This window comes from Silurus meridionalis, chromosome 7 (genome assembly GCF_014805685.1).
Source record: "Silurus meridionalis isolate SWU-2019-XX chromosome 7, ASM1480568v1, whole genome shotgun sequence".
NCBI classification, from domain to species: Eukaryota; Metazoa; Chordata; class Actinopteri; order Siluriformes; family Siluridae; genus Silurus; species Silurus meridionalis.
The window spans coordinates 13,817,378-13,836,628 of record NC_060890.1 but is presented as its reverse complement, the minus strand read 5'-3'; the positions used below and the strand labels follow the sequence as shown (position 1 = coordinate 13,836,628).

Here is a 19,251-nt window from a genome sequence, read left to right as displayed (position 1 = left end):
TTCCACACCGTGAGGTTCTCATTCCGGCCCTGTGGAATCTCATACACACTGACCTACTTAACAGCTACGTGCGCATAGGCCTGGCTTCGCACTAGGTGTGCCTGAGAACAACTCAAATGGAGTCAGCGTGGGTTTTGGACTTTGGAGCGTTTATACACACACACACACACACACACACACACACACACACACACACACACACACACACACACACAGAACACTATAATTCTGAAGGGAGGTGGGTCATCCCTAGCCAACATGAGGTGGTAATTACCACACTAGCACACTCCCAAGTTCAAAATGAAGAGGGTTCTCACCTCCAGCAGCAACATTAGCCTTCAAAAACCATCAAACACACACACACACACACACACACACACACACACACACACACACACACACACACACACCCACACACAAACCTTGGGCACTTTAAACTCCATATTCATAAGGCCTGGCCCTAGAGCGCAGCAGAGACCCATTATCAGGAATCTGAGTCGAATTTCAGAATGGTTTCAGGACAGGAGCATGGACACATCCTCAAAGAACACCCTAAAGAAATCCCTATAAAAATCGTAAAAGATCTATCCTAATTAAACCCGTCCTCACAAACCATGTACATGTAAAGTTTTCTGTATCATACAACCCAAATACTTCCTATAGAAAAAGAAAATCAGCACTGCACAAATATGTTTGCTGTATATATTTATACAGTACGTTGTGGTTATGTTGCAGACCCAGTAATCATGAGGTCATTCAGAAAACCTCAGTCAACCACAAAAACACCATCATGTGAAACATGTCTATAAATAATGTGCTGATGGTTAATAAAAATGGAGCAAGCATGGCGGATAGTAAAAGTCAGGTCAGAGGGTGGCGGTAAAATAGGTGTTTGGGTGACCCCAACCTCTTCTGCTGTGCAACCCAAGAAAAGTCCCCCTCACCTTCAGATACACAGCAAAAATGACCTGGACCTGGTAACCCTTCCCCAGCTTCATAGAGCTCTCCCCCTACTCTCTCTTAATTACCTTCAATGTCCATCCACAATCAGTGGCCACACACACCATCACACAAGCCAATTACTACAGAATCTTTAATGCCCTAATGCCTTACCCACACACACACACACACACACACGCCCAGAGGTGGTCACAGCCTGAGAGTCAGACACAGAAGAAAGTAGGCCTACAGTGATTAGCATCAATAAAATTAAAACAGTAATTATAAAAATTATAAATATGTCCCTTTATGTAAAGAATAGGCCTAAATATATGCATGCTCTTTTTTAGGCACTAAACAACATGGCATATTAGACAGTGAATTGAATTCTATTACTATTTTATTAGTGCAGACTGTAAAAAGCACATTTTCCTAGACATGCATAAACCATAGGAGAAATTAGTTTATATTGTTGTCAGCAGAGGTTATGTTAGAGAGCTGCATTCCCACCATGACATAGACTCCTGTTACAGATCACAACAGTGTACAGAGTGCGAGGCCTCTACACACACCAGCTGGATGTGGAATTTTACTCCCGTAACAGATTCAGACAGCTCCGTGTCAGATCAGAAGAGAAGGAAGCTGAATGTAGCTGAACATGCATGTAGCTGCTTCCTCAGCCTGCTATCGTTTTTTATCAAACCTCCATTTAAAAGTTGCAGCATTGATGCAATACGGTGCAATATGGCAGGTGCACATCATCCATCGCATGATTAACAAGACTCGCGTTTATTTGGCCAATGGAGTATGGGGGTTAAAAAAACAAAAAACAAAACAAAAACAAAAACAGATGGCTTCAATAAAGGTTAACATGTCCTAAAACAAGACTTGGCTACAAACTGTGTGTTTTTGTCAGCTGAGGGAGAAAAAAAAACCTCAGCCAAGCCATCAAGTTGAACAGTGAACTTCACAGTAGTAGCTGCCTTTCTATGCCTCTCCTTTTGATGTTACCTCCAAAGCAAGGGATCAAAGGCTTGGAGTGTGGCGTGGGGAAGTCCCAGGCTCTTAGCCTGCCAGCCCGTGATATATGCAAAAGTCTATGCCAGAAAGAGAGAGAGAGAGAGAGAGAGAGAGAGAGAGAGAGAGAGAGAGAAACAGAGAGAGAAAGGGAGAGTGGGCGCAAGCTTGCATGGAATGTGTCTAAATAGTGTGCTTCATCCTAATGAAGTCCAAATATGATGCAATCACTACTTTCAGCAATTTCTGCTGTGCTGCTAGTACAAATCGAAGGCTAATGCCACTGGCAGAAGGCATAATTCACTACCTTTACACCCTTACCTACATTCCTCTACCACCCCCACCCCCTCTTTAACTATCCTAAATCAATAAGAACCAGGATGATTTATCTGTACAGTTATTTACTTTCTCTTAATAAACAGACTAATAGACTACATTTTAAATGCCCTGCATGTGCAACATATACTGAGGCCTGTCCAAAAAAAAAATTTGTGCAGACATGCTGAGACAAACACACACACAGACACACTGGACTCAGCTGTGCAAAATATTATGGCCACAGAGGTGTGTTCAAAATGTCAGACCTACTGGACACACACTTGAATATAGGCGCACACGCACACGCACACGCCCATGCACACACACACACACACACACACACACACACACACACACACACACACACACACACCCTTTCCCCTAGGCCTATAGGATTAAGAGGTCCAGCTGCTGACAGCAAGCCCTTCCTTCCCACGTCTCCCACGATGCACATCCCCTCCCCACCCCAGCCCTTCGGCCCTGTTCTGCCAGGAAGGAGGACACACCTGAACTTGACATTGATCTGCCCTAGCTTCTCTCTGTTTACACACACACACACACACACACACACACACAAAATAACATATTATGGTATTCATGCCTGTGAGGGGTGGGAAAGTGAAAGGCTATAAAAGACAGGGTGAAAAAACATGCTGAGACGAGAGAGAGGACAAAAGCGGAAAAAAAAATTAAGTCACAGGGTAACATCCTCTTTTCTACTTAACATCAGTGACAGTGTTTAATCATGGTGATATGAGCTTTACCATCCTCTCTGTGTAATAAATATTGACAAACACTCAACCCTGCTCATTCACAGCAGTCATTTTCAGCCTTAGTAGGTCAGTGCATGTGTGACCATTGGTCAGGCAGCATTGCCATACTATTGCGTGTACTGCACAGGCAGATTCTTCAAGAGTCACAGCCTCAAGAGGAGGAGGAAAGACCTGAACACATATAATAGGCCTGTTGTTGAAGAGATGGAGGAGAGCAAAGAGGAGAGAAAGGGAGTGGGAACGAGTAAGGAGAACCGAAAACATGGCTGGATCCGATTACAGCCTGCCTGCCAGGTCCGGCCCGGCTGCTGGCACACTGTCCTGCTCAGAGTGTTCCGGATCCACCAAGTCAGCTCAAGTGGAATCTCAATTAACCCTGCTCAGTTGATACAGAAATAATAAAATTAATTACTTAATACCAGAAAGGAACACATGTAGTTGAGTAACGTGTCTTTACTAATAAATGCGGTAATAAATAAGTAAAGCTGTAACTCAAAGCATGTCCGTTATTACACGTTTCACAGAACTGTGTACCTATTTGTACATAAGAAGCTAGCTGTAAGGAGCAGGAGTACAGGTAGACCTGGCCTGAAATAAAAATAAGCACTGAGCTGCCAACTGGGATGTGCTACTAAATCTGGGCTTCAATTTGAGCTGTAGTGATGGATAGCTAATGAGAAAGAAAAATCTATCCAGTACAACAGCAAAATACCACAGACACCGCTGATTGCTAACTCCCCATGTAGCTGAGATAAGACAGGAAAAAACAGAAAAAAGAAAGCAAAGAGTAGACAGCCAAAGGGAGGGAGAGAATGAGAATGCAGGAGTGAGAGCCATAGGAAAAAAAAATCACAATGATGACAAGTAAGCACAAAGACCAACCAGGATTTACTTTCAAAAGAGCCTCCATTGATCTTTTTTGATAGACCTGCAATAAATCAAACCCAGATTGACTCACATGAGAATGATGCCTAAGCCCTAAGTCAGATCCAGAAGAACTCAAACCAAACTAGCTGTTAATTTAGGCTTTACAAGATAAAGCAGGAGAAATCCAACCTGATGTACCCTAGGGCAGGGGCTTACATCATGTCTGTAAAGCAATCAACTTATTGCCAGTTTGGAGGCATAATCAGTGAGAAAGAGAGAGAGAGAGAGAGAGAGAGAGAGAGAGAGAGAGAGAGAGAGAGAATGAATGTAGTGGAACCCAAAGGGTCAAAAGTAGAGATACTATGTAGAGAAATAAATAATTTAGGAAAGGGGATGAAGAGGTTCTGTCTAGAATTTTGGTCCTCACAGTACCTGCTGTGGAAAGATGGACACTATCATAGAGGAAATGAAGGAGGGAGAAAGTGGAGAGCTAAAGCTAGGTTTCTTGTTTGGACAGCCTGAAATTTCCCAGGAGCTTGGCCCCATGCCCAAAGATAGTGCCACCTCAGTCATGCCTGGGTAACCACATATCATAATCAGCCATGCTAATTAAAACCACTATTTTTGTTTGTGTGTTTTCTTTTCTAAATGCCACGCTTCCTCTTGACGGAAGTGTTGGCTAACGCCATCCAACCATTACTGGTTATGTTTCTAATGTTTTTTTAAGCTCCACATCCTGTTTGTGTGTCAAAATGACAGATGATGGAGAGAACCACAGACAGAGAGGGCAGTAGAGAGAGTAAGAGAAATGGGAAGGAACTGTATAATGATTACAAACTCAAACCAACAAACACATTCATTAGTTCGCACATTCTTGCCGTTAATGGCTCTCCTTTGTAGGAGCAACAAGATCTGAAATCCAATTCCAAATGACCATGGCCTTTCACTGAGGTTCTGAAGCGCTCCTGAAAAAACGCAGGCTTCTTGCCTCTGGAAAGTGTCCAAGGGAAGCTGTGGCTCACGAGTCAAAACAACGGTTCACGTGAAATCGAGAGATAAAGCAGGAGCCCTCACCCCCTGCCTCTCCACACCCTTTTGGATACACAGGCTGCACACAGGGATCACTTGGACTTTGGATGTCTGCTCTGTTCCAACTAAACTCATGCTAAATAAGCCAGTGGGTTTTACCATGCATACACATCCATGTACAGGAGAGTGCCAGTTTTGCTGCACTCTGTTACACATGCTATCTTTAGTTCTGCACTGAAGCACTTCCTCTCACCCCTAACCCCCTCCCTCCCCTAGTGTAATGGGATCGCACAACCTAGCCCCTTGCCTCATCTTCTCTCTTCTGAGCCCAAGCACAGGGTCGCACTTTTAATTACACAGAAACAGTAATCCCACCAGACAGATGGCAAACAAGCCAATTCCCAGTGACTGGACGTCCAATTGATTCATTACCGGTGATTTTTGGCTAAATTCTAGCCAACACAACAATGTTACAGAAAAGGATTTGCTTGACAGCCTCGTGAAAGCAGATGTGCCCCCTTAACCAGCATCTGTGACAGAAATCAAGAAGGCGTGAAGAAATAGAAGAACAGACTAGGCTCTGTTTCAAATAAAGAATAATATAATCAGTGAAAACAAAAGTACACCATTTTTACCCCCCCCCCCCTCCAAAAAAAGGCCTGAATCTGACTGAGCCATTCAGAGCAACTCAGTGTGGTAAACCACATATCAAGTGAAAATGAGAAGTGACAAAGATGTTCTTTTCTTAAAAAGAGGGAACGTGTTTAGTTTATGGCTTTTCTTCGGCACTGTGGTTTTTCTTTCGGGAGCATCCCAGGAATCCACATTTTCCTTGAAAACCCAGGAGCAAGTTTGAGTCTTTAGCCTTCTGTTGCCAAAGTTCCAGTCATCCTCCACCACTCCCTTTGCCACTGGGTTCGGCCAACAATTAGTGGTCATTTGTTCCTGCATCTCAGACCACAGCTCCAAGAGGGCTAAACTATATAACTTCCCTATCAAGCCCTCAACATAAATTCACTCAGTGGCACGGTCTGAACAGCACGAACAATAAGTGCCAGCATAGAAACAACACCTCTGCTGCTGACAACAACTTTGACTCCAATGTTTAACCAGCGTGGTCATACATGTCAGTGCTCATCTGAATGCCATCCAAAATAACGGCAATAAAAATACTTGGAGTCTGTCTTCTCTGGCATACATTTATGTCTGAATGGTCACCTGTTATGTTGCTTGGTGTTAATGAAACTCTGATTGGAGCATGTTCTGGCCAAGCCCCTGGGTATCATGTTTCATGAGAGGATGAACCTCATGCCACTGTGGCAAGCATCTCCTCAGCCTTGCTGCAGGGCAATAAATCTGCCCTAACCATCAGAAGACATGTTACGATGCAGCACTACACTAACTCCTATACTTTAATAAAACCCAACATGGCCATTCTCTTTTCTTCAAGAGCTAAATTGTCTGCTATTGTCTTTTATCATATACAGGCTGTAGGGTCATGAGGACTACAACTTTGTCCCTGCAAGTGAAAATATTTTAAGACCTTCTTATGTTTGAATCCATATAGAATGGCGAGTTAAAACATTTGTCCTTTCTTTGGCTCAAATACGACTGCAAGCCATCTCTTAAATGGAAACACTTGTGTGAAAAGGCATGTTGATCACCGTAAACTGATCTGAGAAGCACACAGGAAAGTCCACGGTCTGTCTGTGTTGGGCAAGGAATTCCACTCAGCAGTTGTCTTTTACCAAAGTATGTGAAATAGAAATGGAAGGAGATATTATTCCAACTACAAAACCTCCAGAGAAGTAGAGTCTGGCTTCCAAATAACTTCAAGATGAAGATCAGGAATATTGCTTGGTAATGTCTGGTTCAGCACAAAGTTCCTGGTATATGCGAATGGGATAAAAAGCTACTTCCTGTGGAAAGCCAGAAGCAGGGAGAAAACTGAAATTGGAAACGGAAATTGCTCTCAAATCCATTTGGTCATTGAAACAAAAAGTCTCTGAAAATAGTCCAAGATCTTTGGGAGGTCTTTGTGTTTCTGTAGAGAAATCTTTAGGAATCTCAATGTTGAGAATGCAGTCATAAGGAATGTTTGTGGGTTTTCATCAGCATCATGTCTGTTCACACTAAAGTAGTATTAAGTGACCACAAAAAGCAACACTCGAGCAGAGAGATCTTTCTGTCCTCTTAGACGCAAACCCCAGAGGTGAGCATTTGAGGCTGTGGGCCACACAGCAACTATGAGCAGGCTGCTTGGCCAGCTGCCCAAGCCAGCTCTCGTTTCTTTTCTTTACTACCAGAGAAGTATACAGTTATGTGACAAAAGTCAAACCTAGCTTGTTCTCCATCTTAGAAGTCTTTCTATCCATGGGCCATGGAAAACAATGCCTTAAACTTTCCTTGCCTTATACCTTACGCATGCATGTAATGCTAGGTGATGAAATAACCAGCTACGGTTTTGTTTCCACTCTTTGAGAAACCAGTGGCCAAACCTGTGTCCATAAGCTGAAAAGTAACACCTCTTCCTTTTTGCTTCCCTGTGCTGTACCCCTTGAGTTTGCATACTGCTCAACTTGTGTAACTGTCAAGTGGTTTTTCCCCCACAAGTCATTACATGTTCAAAACACACTGAACACAACTGATAAAACCGTGGTTCGGAAGACAGAGCAGCACAGCATGTCATTAAAAAATTAGATTCCACCTTTTATTTAAAAACCCCAAAAAGATTTTAATATAAAGTTTTATTCATTTAAATGTAAAAATAAGCATGTGCATTCTCTAAATATCTAAATAATAGGAGAGTGAGATAAATGAGAGTATGAAAGTGATGTTTTTCAGCAAGAAGCAATTGCACACAGCATGAACCTTGCAGTCCTGCAGTAATGACCAGCATGCAGCAACTGCAACTTTACCATAAACTGTAGAAGATTCACATAAAATGTTCCTAGGTTGCCGTCACTACAAAATCTCTCCTTGGCCTGCTTTCTTCTTTCAATTTAAACTCATCAGCGCATAAAATGTGTTACTTAGATGAGAATAATGAGAGTGTGAAAGTTTAGGTAGCAAAGTGAATCTGTCGAAAGGCCGTTCAATGGGCAGCCCACAAGGAACACTTTTCTCCTCCCTGCCTCATTTGCACGATGCCGTTTCCTGCACTCAGTGTATCTTTTTGTCACTTCAGCGCCCTGGGTCCATTTGTATAATCCACTGAAATGGCAGACGTTGTGATAGCAGAATAGGAGGGAAGGGGGGGGTCAGGTCCAGAAAAAGCCAGCGCTCTAACAACACAACCCTACTCCCTCATTTGTCTGACACATACATACAGACATATACAACCAACCAGGCTTTAGCACACTCCTGACTAATGTGCTCCGACACTCATACATCACCCGCAAATTGGCCAAATGAATTAACCACGGCCCCTGCTTAGCGTTACAAGCTTTAAATAGATTTTCCCTTTCCAGGTCTGCCCAATAATTGCGTTTATCCATCTTGTTGAAGCACGGTTTACACACTTGCTAACATCATGCCAATCCAGCCTACATTTTCCGCTCCACTGGCAGGAGTAGAGGCGATTTGTCATTGGATCACAACAGGTCATTCAAACAACAATTAGTTGATTCCCCCTGTATGTCAATGTCTACCACTCCAGTGGGCACAGTTCTTGGTGGAGCAAAAGAGACTTCTATTTGTCTCTTCCTTGCTCTGTTTTTACATAGCCTCCGTTGCTTTGCTTAGTGAGATGAATTGAGCTTAGCTGTACTTCAATATCAATCAGATGAACCACTAGGCTCTGGCAAACACCATCCTGAGGAGTAAATGGAGCCTGCAACTATAGAGCCTGACTATGCAACTTTCAGCCCAGCCAAAAAACAAAGACAAACCTGCACAAACAAATGCAAGCCTGTGCACATACAAAGACAAGCGCACTCACAAACACACACACACACACACACACACACACACACACACACACACACACACACACACACAGGGCTTGTGGCTAAACTGCAGTAGGGGTCAACTCTACACTCTTGAGTGTTTGAACAGTAGTGCATTAGACACTGTGAGGCCCGCAGGACAATTGAGCTATGTAAACACTGAGAACTTCCTTCCCTGCAGCCATTCAGGCCTGTGCTGAGACAGCCCACTGTTTAAACAGCTCTGAATTCCACAGCACACACACTACCAAACATCTGCTCTCAGTGGTACCGGGCCTGGGACTGAGCAGAAAAGTCAACTGAGGATCATCAACACTGAACAAAAGCACACCTTTGTGTCAACATGTTCTAACATCTTGATCATACAAGAAGTCCACAAGCTACTGTATATGTTCAACCTTTTAGCCTGCTATGAGCTGAAAACCTGGAACTTATCGTCCAAACTTAAATCCGGCCACTCGACGCCTCTCGTTATGACAAAGCAGGCAATTTATCTACACTGATATTTGAAAAATGCAAAGTGTGACGGCTCATAAAGATAGAGGAGCAGTAAAGCTGCAGATAAAGAAAAGCTGCGTTCTAAAGGCCACACTGATGATCGAAACCCTGCCAAGGTCACGTGACTTAGGGTGGCGTGTCTAAATCTGTCCAGCGTCCAAAGCCAACAGCCCCAGGTCAGGATTAGGCCCTCTTTCCTTATAAATCACTCCTGTCTCATCGCTCAATCTTTTCCCTCTGTCAGATATACAGCGAAAACCGATCACTATTTACTATCAGTGACAGATGCTCATCATCTCTGTTAAACGCAAAGAGCCGCAGGTTTACACACCTTTTCTGTCATTGTGACGAGTCTCACACCCTCGAGATGAGAGCGCATCATTATAATCTCACTCCACATCACTGAACGCAACCTAATGTCTAGCGCATTCTCCGTACCCTCAGGCCGGCTGGCCGACCACTGATTCACATCCATTCAATTGTCCTCGGCTGGAACGTAATTGAAAATCCAACATACAAATGTCAGGGATATTCAACATAGGAAGTTTAAGAATTCTCTACATTTTTGGAATTGTGTTTATCCCTGCAATTCTTCTATATTCTGTGGTACCTAGTGTAAATAAATAACAAAACATGAGTACAAAGAAGATACAAATGTAAAGTGCTAATCATATAAAATGTAATCTATATTGTACAACGCACTGAAATTACTGAATATATCAACGCTATCTCTAAGACTGCAGCTGAGCACCCATTTCATGCTTATAATTTAGGAATACCAGTGCTTATAAATGCATTATCTGTGACTGAATGACCAACTGCACCAGGGAGTTGTTTGTGTAAAAAAAAAAAAACATATTTAACATATATAAATCACGTTAACATTTTTCAACCAATCCTTTAAATGGTAAATGCACTTCCTTGAATAGACGCAGTTAAAGAATTAGCTCAAAAAAGAGACACAAAAATAAGGGGGTGGGGGGTGGGGGGTGTTGAAACACATTTGTATATACATTCACACTATTAGGACCTTCCTCTGAGCTAAACTGCCAGCAATTAAAAGTTTAATTAGAAGATTACAAATACACAGCATGAGTGTTATCATCGATTATTTTTGTCATTTGTGTTGCAGCAATACAAAATGCTCCCAAAGTATCTTCAGGAATTAGTGCTGATAATTGGAGCAAATACAATTTACCTTCCACAATAGAAAGTCTTCAGTATCATATTTTGCAATCTGAAACACTGAACTTGTCCACTCATCCTGAATTAGCTAAAATCTCTTATTAGAGAGAAACATATCACATAATAAACAGGCCTACGTAGTCAACAAAATCAGATCACACAGGAACTACACAAATAACAAACAAATACACTCATTTTTTTAAATATTAAATAGATTAATATATATATATATATATATATATATATATATATATATATATATATATATATATATATATATATATATAAAATACATAATCACCACTTTTAATTGATTTAAATATCATTTGTATATTATATGAACTGAAATAAAGAAATGGCAGCACAATAAAAATATTTGAGCTTAAAATATAATTTAAATTACACTCATTCTTAAAGGTGTGTTCTGACCTTTAGTACTGAATGGCATTATCTTTGCCGTGTTCGTAATAAAAGGACAGTGAACTCATCAGTATGCACGCCCACATACATAATACACAGAAACACAAAGTACACACTTGGTCACTCTATCATTTGTCATAAGGAGGTTAAAGGGGGAATCCTTTCTAACAGGAATCATGTCACTGCGTGTGTGTGCACTTTGGCCAAGAGTGCTCCAATTCAAACAAAAAGCTCGGCACCGCTGAATTCCAGAGTCACTTCACTCTGAGCAGTCGTTCTGATGACGAGGCTCGGGTCAGGAGGAGCTAATAAATATGGTGAACGGGCCGATTCGCTAAAAGAGAAGAAAAGCCACACACATGGCATCTCCATCAAACAAGGCCATAAACTTGTCACCTCCCTGCCCGCCTTTTCTCGGCCCTGCTGTGTTTTTTCTCTCTTTTTTAACGCTGATAAATGCAAAGCCTCGAGGCTCTATTGTTTGGACATCTAACCAGGAACTGTGGCCACTCTCATTGCCCCAGCATTAGCAGCAATTATACACCCTATTCAGGCATCCTTTGTGCGTCTCCTTCCCCATCATCCACCCTTGGCGCTCCACAGCGGGCATCCCGGCCACTGGCTTTCCTGCTTTTTCTCAGCCTCCCTGCCCCCTCCACACCAATGCTGCACGCACTAACCACCTCAAACAGATTCATCTGAAATGATTCACTGCTGCAGCCTGAGCTTACAAGATATTACAAACACAGCAGTATTAGTCATATATTATCTTACGTGGCCAAACATCAGACTGTAATGGAGAATATTAATATATGAGTTAATTTATTACTGATTTATCTTTCTGTGATCACTATATCATTTATTTATCAGCCAATGATGCATCATATTAGGACGGATTACAAATTTTACCAACAAAGTTCTTCATTAAATAAATTCTTTCTAAAATCCCTTTAAATCCCTGAATCTCTATAATCAGTGTCAAATCAAGAATTTTACAGAAAACATTCAACTGTATTAAAAAAAAGAAACATGTTCTTTATATTCTGCTGCTGCTGCAAAGTTTTAACACAAAACAAATTTGCACATGATCAAATCAGCATGGGCGCTGTGTGTGAACTGAACTGTGCACATGCACATGTGAGACACAGACAGAGAGAGAGAGAAAGAGAGAGAGAGAGAGAGAGAGAGAGAGAGAGAGAGAGAATAATATGATTTCCATGTTTTGGGAGCCCCGCACAGTGTGGGCCAGCAGGAGAACTATATTTACCAGATGACAAAAGTTGCATTCCAGATGTACAGTGCAATCTTTGTGCTGAACTTTATGGAAATGAATGGTGGACAGGAGGGGGCTGGGTCAGTGACACACAGCTGCTAAGGCAATGCTGCTCCATGAGACCTCAAATTTACAACAGCTACAGCTACGCATTTATCAGGCGCAAGATATCACTCACTGCTTCACGAACACACACTTTAGAAATATAACACAAAATATTATTTATGAATTTAAAATTTTTCTATTTAAAAAAAATAACATTTAATTACAATACACAGTTTATGACACACTCTTCTTAATACTACTTTAAGGCTTTAGATTGTACTATACTATTTATATATATATACGATTGTACTATTTAACAAACCTAAATGTAGATCACTTTCTACACAAAAGATGCAGTCCACCAAAATCACCATAAGATAACTAAACCAGCGAACACACACACAAAAAAAAACCTCTATAAATATTTACAGGACTAATCTTTTCCATTCATTCACCAGGCGCTAACAAAACCGTACTGTACTCTCTCTCGCTCTCTTGTCCACGCACTCGCTCGCTCGCTCGCTCTCTCCCCTACATCTGCGATTCATTGACTTTACAATTTACCACATGTCGAGATGGGAGAGGTCGAGACTCCATCTGAATCACAGCACAAATATGCGAGTGATTTATTGTTTAAAAAAAAACAAAAAAACGTAGGCCGATTTAGTGCAACTCCACTTTTCCTGCGCATTACTTCTATTGGCAGACCATGAACAATTACAGTTTGGACTAATTAAGGCCTGAGAATGTGCTGTGTGCCACTAATGTCTCGCAGGCCCCAATTTCAGCTTAATGCTGCCAAACTTTGCTCCACGACTTAACTCCCTCAAATCCAAAACAGATTGCACTTTTTTCATTGCTGTTTATCAAGCTCGAGCAAAATAGCACATCGTTTCTGTCTTGCGTGGGTCGAGAGACCAGGAGGAGGAGAAGAAAAGAGGGGGAGACAAGAACACAGACTTTGCTTCTACCATTCTTTATAAACAAAAGTGATTTGCAAAACAAAAGGACGGCAACCTTCTAAATAAACCGAGAGTGTGTTTTGCGGAGAGCAGGACAAAAAAGCAGTCCGCGTTGCTCGCTGAACCCCCCGTGGACAGCAATTAGGAGACATCAACATGTAAAGCCAATTTGATAAGGTAGGAGTCTATCCCCCTAAATCCGCATTAAACTATCTTCTGCCCTTCACATGACAAGCTATTCAATGTGGCAGCACAACACACATAATCCATGAGATATGGCATTATGGGCTAGGTATTAATAAAATGGTTAGAAAGATAGTGTCAGGGTTTATTAAAATGTGTTCATCCATTGTCGCACAAAGAACTCGCTCACACAAATGCTGTTTTTAATACCATATTAAATTCCTTAATAAAGCACAGAAATTGCTTACTCTAAAATGAAAGAAAATAAAATGCAATATATAAATGTTGAAAATATAATATGCAAGAATTATATTGTTATAATTGTTATACTACTACTATTATTATTATTTTATTATTTATTTATTTATTATTTAAAATAACAGATTGAGAGCGAACCACTACATAATAAAAAGCAACAAAAGGGGAAAATGGAAAATGAAAAAAAGGCAGATTGTGAAATCTATCCACATGTTAGGGTTGCCGTGGAATTTCAAAAAACATCTTTTTCTTTACTCATAAATGGAGCAGAGGACACTGGCAGTTGCAGGTTTTTCCCTTATTTTATTTCTGGCTCTCTCTTTTTTTTTACGGCACATAATTATACATTGAAACCCGAAACTCTTGCCAAAGGTCTGCAGGCCTGAGGAATTATGGGGCCAGGGGTGGCGTCAAATATCTTAACATTCATAAGTCGCAGAGGCAGTAAATAAACCCAGAGGATTTACAGGCATAAAGCCCCAGGTCTGCACAGTGCCTCGAGTCGGCCTCTGCCTGCCTCTTCACGTAGACCCGCTGAGGTGAAATGTCCCCCTACAGCAGCCTGCATTACCAACTGTCTTTAAAACCACAAAACACACATACACACACTCGTAGAGGCCACAGCCATACATATGCATACCTCTGACCGGCTCAAGCCACGAGGGCTGACGGGCTACTCGAGCAGATCAGCACTGAGAGACAGAGCACTCAAACTGGCCATGTAGCGTCATGTCAAATTTCGAAACGCCACCTAATCAACATAGAGATTTTGAGGCCAGGCTTGTTGAAAAAACAAACTTCCCGTTATTATGGCCCTCCGAGGTCAGACTAATTCAAGTCCTCCTCCCCCTTTTCCGCACACACACACACACACACACACACACTCAAACACAAGCCCAGGAACAGACATTTCATCACTATTGCACAAGTCTGCTGAGGAAGAATCAGCTGACACAGGCAAGGTATTCGAATATTCGAAAGATTGTCATATTTCAAATATAAAACTCAACGCTGCAGCCTTGCACACAGCTGACTCTCACTAGCGCATTACATCATCCATCAGAGCTGTAAATTTGCCCTAACCTTAAACAGAGGTCTAAGTAATAGGCTGATTGGCAATTGGAACCAAAACAATGCTGCATGCAAGAAAACAAAAAAAAAAAAGAAAAAAGAATTAAACAAAACAAAACATAAAAAAGCATGGGGTGAACCCGCAGAGATGTGCGGCATGACAAGAGCTCAGCAACGGCCGAGCTGAAAAACCGTTCTGTAATAAAGGTTTAACACAGCCTGTTAGCAGGGTTCAGCTCTGTGTGTTTGTTAAACAGAAAGACAGCTAATCGATGCTCAGGTGAATTATTTATACTAGACTTAAGTAATGCGTTTGTGAATACAACAGCTTTTAACTTCAAAGTGGTGCGGGTAGGATGCCCAGGGTACACACAGGTAGTGAAGCTCACAGAGCAAAGGAGAAAGAGGGAAACAGAGCGAGAGTGACAAATACAGGGAGAATGTAAAACTAATGCACTAACAATCTTAGACTAACTACAGTCACTAATCTATACAATATATTTCATAAAACACTATAAGCAAAACACTATTTTTTTTAAGACTGAATTTACTATATAAGAATACAGGTAAAATGGATAATTATTTATCTTATAATGTACTTGAAATAAAAGAATACACTGTTAAAAAGACACTGCAAGTCTTAGTTATATTAGAGATAAAGATCTCATGGGAACCTTTAGGACATGCAACAGCATCAGCCTCTCTGTATGCAGCAACTCTCTAACCACCACCTCTACAAACACCAGACACTTCAGCCAAAAAAAAAAAACTGCACATAAAGATCATCCATTTCTTTATGCACAATATAAATATATAAAATATATATATACATATTTATAAGTAACCTTAAACTTATTTTGTATTTGTTCTATGTGCATGTGTGTGTGTGTGTGTGTGTGTGTGTGTGTGTGTGTGTGTGTATGTTTCTGCATAAACGAAAGTGCATGTCCCCTGTCAGCGGATTGCTATTACACTTCTGACGAGTTCTGTGAGTACAAGAACGGTGGAAAGAAGACACCGTGATATGAAAACAATATTCAGCAAAGATGTAGCTTTTGTGAAGCATGATGGCAGTGGCTATGCAGTAAAACACACACACACACACACACACACACACACACCTCATTAAAATATTTACCACACAACGTTTAAAACACCATAAACGCGTCACAGATTTGCGTTCATATTTTTTCCCCTCATTCATAATTTTTTTCACCTTAAATGCAAATTACATTTTTTTTATTTTCAAACTAAACACTAATAAATCCCAGCTAATATTCTATTGTACATTCATCCAAATGCATAATATTCAGATTCTGTGTAAACTATAAAACATGGCATGATTTAAAACAAAATAAATATCAGCTGGGGATAAACTAAACACCGCAGCCGCAACATCCTCTGGGATGAGGAAATAAACTGGGATAATATATATTTTTAATCACTATATAATAAGTATAATTATATTAAAACATTATTATTTATAATTGTAATACACATTTCATTTACATACACACACACAATGCCTTGAAAACGCAGCGTGCAAATACCTGAATATTCGAAACGAATTGTTTTATCACAGGAGGTCGATCACTTTGTGCAAATTGCTGTCAATACAAACATAAATGTTTTATGTGCTGTGCATATTTTATGCTAATGCTTACTCACTTCAAATGTTTTCATTAAGTGCTTCTATTTCCCTTGGCTCGTGTTTAGAATGTGCATACATGATGACTTTCACCACTGCTTCCACTGCTCACCAGAAGAGCCAATAATAATAATAACAATAATAATAACAATAATAATAATAATAACAATAATAATAATAATAATAATAATTCTGGGTGAATTTTAGAGGTGGTCTTATTGTGCACGTGGCTGAGAAAAAATCCAATTCCAAATTCAGTTGCACGGCAGCATTCAATCATTCACACACACACACACACACACACACACACACACACAATTTTATAAGTCTAATATAGTGATTTTTTTTAAACAATCATCTAATATGTAGTATATGAAGTAGATGTATGTCAGTGTGAGAGAATGTGTGTGTGTGTGTGTGTGTGTGTGTGTACGGTAGAGCAGCACGGCTGCAGCGCGTTAGCTTTAGCTTGAACATTGGCAGTACTGTGCCGCTGTACAGTAGCAGGATCACATCAGGGACAAGTTGCCAAACTTCTTAGTCTAAATATCTCCGTTAAGATTCCTGAGCAGGACCAGGCTTCTGTTCTGCCTTTACCTCTGTGCGGTTAAAGTGTGTTTCACTCGTGTGTAGAGCAAAGTGGACGTTTTGTGGGGTTTTTTATTTTAAAAAAAAAAAAAAGGAAAAGAAAAAAGGCACTTACTGTGCGCGCCGTCGGTGAGAGAGATCCGTTGGAGAGGTAGGGGCTGGTCAGGTCGGGGATCATTATAAATGGATAGCCCGGGTACGGGGGGCTCTTGAACAGCCCTCCATCTTGCCTTTTCGCAGCTAACATGGCGGGGGAAAAGAAGAAAACTTTCTTAGGGAGCGTCAGGGGGATAAAAAAATAAAAACATTAAGCCTATTCTTAACAAGGCGATATGGTTATGGTGGTGGTGTGTGCAGGGGGAAAGGGGGCTAAAAAATATACAGCAACACAGACTCATTTAGAGAAAAGAGCGACTCACCCTCCTCTAAACTTTCTCTTGTTTTGTCTCTGAAAGTTTCGGCTCTAGGCGGAGGCCGTCTTTCCGCCTTCAAATGCAGCGACACGGCGAGCGTTCAACACAGCACAATGGCAGAACGGTTAGCTTTGCTGGTTTACAATCAACGCGGTGATACACAACGAACACAAAGTTTCGCGCTTTACACACAAAAAAAGTGCAAGTAAAGTGTCGGACAAGTGATCCGCGATGGTTCTGTCACTTACCTCCGAATCCGACGAGCTGTTTTGATTCGTTTCTGACTCGTTTACGAGCGAAGACTTGACATCTGCTAAATCCCTTTCTGCAGAGGAGTTCTCTGAAATTTTCTCCTCCTGTTCTCCTTCGTCTTTGAAGGAAATCATTTCATCGTTCGCACCCAGATCGTCCCCTCCACCGCCGTTCAGCTGCGGCATTTTCTCCCGAGCAGTGTTGGGGGGCCAAAACACAAAGTTTTAAACCCTTGATCTCTTGTGATCCCGAATCCGAGTTCGAGTTTAGGGTCTGCCCTGGCGTTTCCCAAGGACTGGCGATTAGTACAAAACTAAAAAAAAAAAAAGGAAAGGAAAGGGGGGAATCTTGGCAGAAAAAGAAGCCGTAGACGGAGCCGAGCCGCTCGGATTGAGTGAGTTGAAGTTGGTCGGAGTGGTTTTCAGTTCAAAGGCGGCGCTGATTGACAGCTAGAGAGGGATGGAAATAGAGAGAGTCTGGATTCGGGATTATTGACAGGGAGAAACACACAAGGAACTAATGAGATTCAAACAGGGAGGGACTTGAAGTGACGTTTTCATAAATAGAGAGGGGCAGGAAAAGTAGGGAGGTGTGGGGGGGAGGCTGGAGGAAAGCGGCAGACGAACACAGCAGTTTGAAAAGCGAGGAAGGAAAAGCGAGCTTTGGTGGAGAAGAGCAATAGAGAGAGAGAGAGAGAGCGAGAGAGAGAGAGAGAGCGGCCCTGCTTTACTGCTGGAATGACGAGGAGCCGGAAGAGCCGCAGATACGCGGAAACTCTGTGTGTGTGTGTGTGTGTGTGTGTGTGTGTGTGTGTGTGTGTGTGTTTTAAAGGGAGTACTGGTTCAAGTGCACAATGCTGCTTTCTTGTTTTCTGTATTCCCTAAAAAAAAAACATTTTCCAAAGTCAAATGTTTGGACTAAAGGTAAAAAAAAAAGTCATATAAAAAATAATGAATTCATTAATAAAAAACGAACAATTATACAGAAATATTATTATACGACAGTTTACATGTAAGAATACATTATGGACAATTGAAATAAAGATTATATGATGTATTTTATGAATAAATAAACATATTAACAATAACAACAATGCAATAATTATGAAAATTAATAATTACAACAATAGTAATTATTCATTATTATTCATTATTATTATTATTAATGTGGGCTGCATGGGGATGTTCAGGTGGGAACTTGGTTTACTATGGGCCTACGTTGTGAGCTCCCACAGAAGTGTTTTTTATTTTAAGCTGTACGACACACACACACACACACACACACACACACACACACACACACACACACATACACCTGGTTGTAGAAGGCTGACCTCCACCCATTAAAAAACAACAAACTACAGTCTGTTGTCTGGCTTTGCTCTAATAAATAAATAAATCTATAGCGGGTAAACATTTGGCCAGTTTCTTATAGCATCTATTTTTTTACATTTTCTATATTTTTGAGGGAAAAAAAGATGATTCTATGAATTATATAAATGGAAATATTTTTTTAATCACTAAGCTATTACACATATTTATGACTAATTATTTAATCTGTTCATC

At 41.0% G+C, this 19,251-nt stretch overlaps 1 protein-coding gene across 18 annotated transcripts in view; it reads right to left on the bottom strand.

The window, feature by feature from the left end:
• The window catches only part of tcf7l2 (transcription factor 7 like 2), a 76,173-nt gene extending 57,811 nt beyond the window's left edge, over nucleotides 1-18,362 (bottom strand). For 9 of the 18 annotated variants that reach the window (XM_046853486.1, XM_046853488.1, XM_046853494.1 and 6 more), the window contains exons 1-3: nucleotides 17,683-18,362; nucleotides 17,441-17,507; nucleotides 17,137-17,261 (exon numbers count right to left, since the gene is read on the bottom strand). In XM_046853486.1, coding sequence (XP_046709442.1) covers nucleotides 17,137-17,261; nucleotides 17,441-17,507; nucleotides 17,683-17,871 — 381 coding nt within the window. In that variant the 5' untranslated portion in view covers nucleotides 17,872-18,362. The remainder of the gene's footprint in view (nucleotides 1-17,136; nucleotides 17,262-17,440; nucleotides 17,508-17,682) is intronic. The other 9 variants (XM_046853489.1, XM_046853496.1, XM_046853495.1 and 6 more) reach the window with 1 other exon arrangement.
• Between the last annotated feature and the right edge of the window lie 889 nt (nucleotides 18,363-19,251).